Source organism: Penaeus japonicus, unplaced genomic scaffold (assembly GCF_977035675.1).
Source record: "Penaeus japonicus unplaced genomic scaffold, GWHDUDI00000001_assembly GWHDUDI00000031, whole genome shotgun sequence".
Taxonomy (NCBI): domain Eukaryota; kingdom Metazoa; phylum Arthropoda; class Malacostraca; order Decapoda; family Penaeidae; genus Penaeus; species Penaeus japonicus.
In genome coordinates, this window is record NW_028234433.1 from 9,984,391 (window position 1) to 9,989,796 (window position 5,406).

General features: G+C 38.8%; 1 protein-coding gene across 1 annotated transcript in view; it reads right to left on the reverse strand.

Moving 5' to 3' along the window:
• Positions 1–994: 994 nt before the first annotated feature.
• l(1)G0320 (signal sequence receptor subunit 1 l(1)G0320) overlaps positions 995–5,406 on the reverse strand; it is a 5,339-nt gene continuing 927 nt past the window's right edge. The window contains exons 2-5 of the mRNA XM_043038116.2: positions 2,793–3,008; positions 2,265–2,524; positions 1,742–2,000; positions 995–1,595 (exon numbers count right to left, since the gene is read on the reverse strand). Of these exons, the coding sequence (XP_042894050.1) occupies positions 1,534–1,595; positions 1,742–2,000; positions 2,265–2,524; positions 2,793–3,008 (797 nt within the window). The 3' untranslated portion in view covers positions 995–1,533. The remainder of the gene's footprint in view (positions 1,596–1,741; positions 2,001–2,264; positions 2,525–2,792; positions 3,009–5,406) is intronic.

Genomic DNA, 5,406 nt, shown 5'->3' on the forward strand with positions numbered 1-5,406 from the left:
GATGACACACATCAAGATACCGACCTCTTGGTCTAAAGTACCGCTGATAAAGGATGTGCAGGCAGAACAAGAGGAGGAAGATGCCTCAAACCAATGCCCAGTGTCTACAATGTGCCCCTGTGCCAGCAGGGATGCCTTTTCCTATGGCACTCGGTCATAAGCACAGATTTTCCTCTTCCCTAGCTCATGTTGTCTTTCGTTGTAGATAGTTATGTTTCGCATTCATTCATAACGAAGAACAGTACACGAATATGAAAAAATAGTTGGTTTGTCCTCCCATAATACTAAGTATAAAGGAAATAATGAGCTGATATGGATCCTATATTACAGTTTTAGTCAACTGCAGTATTGACAGAGCGTCATATGACAAATATTAGTCTCAACACAAATAATAAAAATGGCTCTAGTTTTACAATGAATGACAGAGTGGGGAGAGTCAAAGTATGTTGCGTGAAGCTCTAAAATAAACAATCCTGGAGGCTGGGCAAATGAATCTATTACCCCGCCCGCAATGGGTTAACCACTGCTGAGTGAAGATCCAGCCTGCGGGGCAGAGCTCAGATGTGAGGATGTATTAGTAGTTAAGGTCTATCTATTAGGATTGAAAGTTTTAGGAATACAGTTAAGTATAGTACTTCATTCGTTTGAGGAAATGTTTAACTAGTAAACATTTATGCGTTATTAATCATGATTGATTACGTCTTTAAAACCGAGTTACATTCTTTTTAATTAAGACTATAGCCGTTACTTTGATATTGCACATTGTATAAGTCAGCAAGCCTTAATATATTTATACAAAATGTTATGTAGCAAGAAATGCTTATAGTTAGTTACATTAGTGTTGGGAATGGATAAATATTTAAATAAAATTTGTATTTAAATGACATTTGGATTTAATATTTCAAATGAAATGACAGGCTGACTTTGTGCATAAAGCCTAGGCGAACTGAACTGAACAAAAAAAATTATTTTATGGGTATAATGAAAAAGTATAAACGATTTTTGTTCACACTGAACACCGATTCAGCAAGCTTTATTGGTCCAATTTTTCCATACTTAAATAGCAACAAGGACATTACTTCCATTTTCTATTTATAGCTAACAACATCCACAACCAACGAATGTTGAAATTCTGCCCCCAAAGGAATCTTTTGATATGACGCCTAACAACACAGTGTGAATGTGGACCTTTCCTGCTGTTAGTCACCGTACCCGAAGATAACTCTGGGGGCTATTCATATAGTAACTAGTAACTCATCTTGCTTACAGTTGTTTCTCAGTGTTTCTGGTGGCCAGACATTGACAAGGTTTTGATTGTCATATGAAAAGAACAAACATTTCAATAATAGCCACACGTCATGATCGAAGGTAATCATGACCCAAAGTGGACAATCGCCCAGGCTTTCCACCCCTGAAAACGGAGTGTGCCGCCTTCCACTTTGATCACAGCACGAATGATGGTAACTCTGCTGTTCATCAGGATCTTCCTCTAGGACAGCTACTTGGGTGTCCTTCGAGGTCAACTCCATAGGTTTACTTAGAATTAGCCTCACGGGCTGCCTTCCGTTGCCTGGGAGACTGGCGTGGGCTCTTCTCTGCAACACAGATTGAACAGATATGAGTGCATTGTACACAGGATGCGTCTTACTGGTATAAATATTTTATCTGACCTAAGAGTAAATAAATTACTTTATATTACTTCAAGGATAGCTTCCATCTGCTCATAAAAGTGCAAACTTACTGATCTCATTGAGGAGTTCCTTGGGTAGCCAGTCATAGTCAACACTGTTGCTCTTCTTGGTACCCATTTCAACGGCGTGCCTCTTGCCACCTCGCCTGCGACCGAATGAGGAGAGAAAGTGATGGCCAGCCACAAGGAGCAGCACAGCAAAGGCAAGCATGAAGATGTAGAGGAAGAAGGTCTCTCCGTCCATTCCTTCATCGACTTCCACAATGTTCACGGTCTGGTTGAATACTGGATCAACAAACACATTGCCATCCTGGTGGTAATGAAGAAAAGTTAAAATGAATTAAAACCATTACTGCATCAGTATCATGTTATATTAAACATTTGGTTATATTTTTTTGTGGATAAAACTGCATCAAGGAAAACACATGCAGTGTTCTCTTGTAAAAAAATAAAAGATAGGTCTAGCATATATTGTAATTTCCACCATTTCCCAACTCCTTAAAATCCTATCAAAACTTCAAATACATCTGCCAAATTTAAAGATGATCATCTAAGGGAAAAGTTATAAACTCACAGCATCATGGTAAGCAAGGTTGACAGTCAAGCCGAGGGGACGTCCAGCAAAGGCTTCGGCAGGGTAGAAGGAATACATAACTGTGGCTTCTTGGCGGGGCTTCACGGCACGGTTGTAGGGGATAGCAGTGAAGTTCTGGATGTAGAAGTTGAAGTCCATGGGGTAGCGGAAGGAGGCATCAATGGCATCCAGGATGAAGTCCTTGTCACCATTGTTTGTGAAGCCCACAAGGAACTCAACAAGTTTACCAGCTGGCAGGTCTGTGGAAACGATGAGATGAGAATAATGAGAATATTTAAAGATGCCAAAGAAAGAAGGATGTGGAGGGAGATGAAAAGGGGGGGTGGGAGAGCGGGAGAGAGAGAGAGAGTGGAAGGGGGGAATGGACAGAGGTAATAAAGACCTATCAGTATAATTTCATTCTATATAAGATCTCTAGGTGTAGCTTCTAGCTTGATATGTTCCATCAGTGTCCAATCAACCTCCTTAAAATATTGCAAACAACAAAACCCAGGCATCCACACTGACCTGAGCCAGTGCCAACAGGCTTGGTGAAGTAGATGATGGTGTCAGCATCTGGGGATCCCTTTGCAGTCAATTCTTCTTCCTCTTCCTCTTCTTCCGTCCCATCCACTTGTTCTACTTCCGAATCTGTCCCATCGTCAACATTAACCTCCTCGTCGTCAATGATGTCATCCTCTTCCCCATCTACTTCATCTTCCTGTGCATAGGCTACACTGCGGCCTGGAAAGAAAATATAAACATTCAATTCCTTGCTAGTAAATCCTTCTGCAGTCCTAGATATCTTGTGATCAGAAATCTGAAAATCCATCTGCTGCTAAACTTTTTCTTTACTGCCTTGGAATTACCTCTTCCCAAAGGCAAAGCTGTGTCTAACATAAGTCATTTAGAGAGATCTTGCACGCCCTTTGAATCTTAATGATGAATGCAAGAAAGATGACTGACTTTGAATAAAATGAATATGTAAAAAGACATAGCTGAAAATTAAAACCAAGTAAATGCTTTTAAAGTGTAAAGTTAATTCTCCAATTATAAGACAGCTGTTAACCTTTGCCTATAGTCAAAAATGAAAAATCCATAAGGGTACTACAGCTGTTGGGGAAGCTTAAGAACAAAGATGATAATAAAAAGATGAGCCTAAGTAAAATGAAGATTTTTTATCTGGTTTTTAATAATATTGTTGCAAAAATTATATGTATACAGGATCAATATTTCAAAGCATTGTTGGCACTACAGCAAAGGCCAACAAACCACATTCCACCTGGATAGAGCTTGGACTAGTTTCTTATTTGATGTAAGCAGCCATGGAGATCCAAACCATACACACACAGTCATAATCACAGTGATGAAAGGTAGGTATTTTACAAAGTCACTAACTTTTAAACTTACAATTTGCAAAGACTGACAAAAAAAGAAAGTTAACTAGCTATCAATGTATAGCGCACAATATTTAAAAAACAAATTATAGTGTAAAAAAAATATAAATTTTGTCGCACACATCTCAAAGTTCACTAAGATAAGTGGATGTAAACCTGCAAACATTAATTTCTTCCCTCCCTTGTTGCTGGAATCATCAGAGATGGCAGGGCAAACAAACAACCCACACTAATAAGCCCAACCACAACCCAAGATTAAACATTGTTAAACAGTAGTGGAACATTAAGTGTGAGTCATTTGATTTCCCAGTCTGCAATTGGAGTGACTTCCACTACTAAAGGGAGTAGGAAAAAGTTCTTACATGTGTACTGTTAAATATTCTCCATAACAAGGATTAAAACATCCAACTAATTGTAATGCCTATAATAAGTCTTACAAACCAACTTGACCACATTACCATCTAACAGGATTGCAAACTAGGATCATATTAGTTCAGGTGACATTACCTCTCAATGAAGTTAAACTTACAAATTACCACTACTGGTCTATGTACTCTTCTAATGCCTCCATGCCGGTTAGCACCCTAAAGCCTGGCAAGACAGAGCTTGCAGACCTCACTGGCAATTTATCATTAACTCTGAAATTAGTCCAAGCTCTACCTTGCCACATATGTGGAGGCATGTTGGCTTTTTCCAGTACACAAAGTATAGAGGTAGAAGCTTTAGCTAGACACTATAACACTAAAAGTCTGGACATACAATTATAGGCCTTTCCATCATAAAAAAAATTATTTAACCATTTTGAAATCAACTATGGTGTATCTATTAAACTCTACTTAATTACTTGTGCTATGATAATGATTCCTGTATTTTAGACATGGCCACAATCACACAATGCCAATCGACCTGTCATTTCTGTGCATGATGGAATAGACTAATATCACTGATAAACAGCGCTTGTCATAAAAGTAGGCCAAAATAAAGGAAATTCAGTTATATTTTTTTTTTAATAAGTTCAATTAGAATGAACATTAAAAAATCTTTGGATTTTAAGCATTACTTTGGGAACTTCAGTTTTTTTGGGAAATGTTATTAAAATAGGGACTACTTTAAATTTTCCATGGTAAATTTTCTGAATAACGCCACGTCACTAAATACCATAAAAGTGGCATCGATGGATTCGTCTCAACCTCTACTATTCATTTATAGTGCAAATAATGCGTGATTCCACCTCTGGACCCCACAATCTGGGTCCCGATAGTAGGGGAGGGCATGAAGTAGATCAGGGAAATTGCGGGGTAAAATATGAATTCCGGCCATATTTCGTATGCAAAATCTTAACCCAATTACCTACCTAACTTTGCCTAGTTTTGAAGTTAGCACTAGCCAAGGGGGGCTTCGCCCCCCCTGGACCCCCTTTTTTCACAAAAACCTTAACCCAACTACCTACCTCACTTTGCCTAGTTTTAAAGTCAGCTCTATAATCATACTGTAAACAATGGGGAATAGTGCGCCATCTATCTAGAGAACATAACAGCGCATGTAGGTAATTCATTGGGGGTATCCAGTCCACAGCTTGTTGCTAGCCGTAAATACGTAAACACAGGCATGTTTAAATTTAGCACAAAGTGCCTTAAAAAAGACCCAGATTGTGGGGTCCAGAGGTGGAATCGTGCATGATTTCCACTATATATGAACAGTAGAGGTTGAGAGGAATCCATCGATACCACTTTTATGGTATTTAG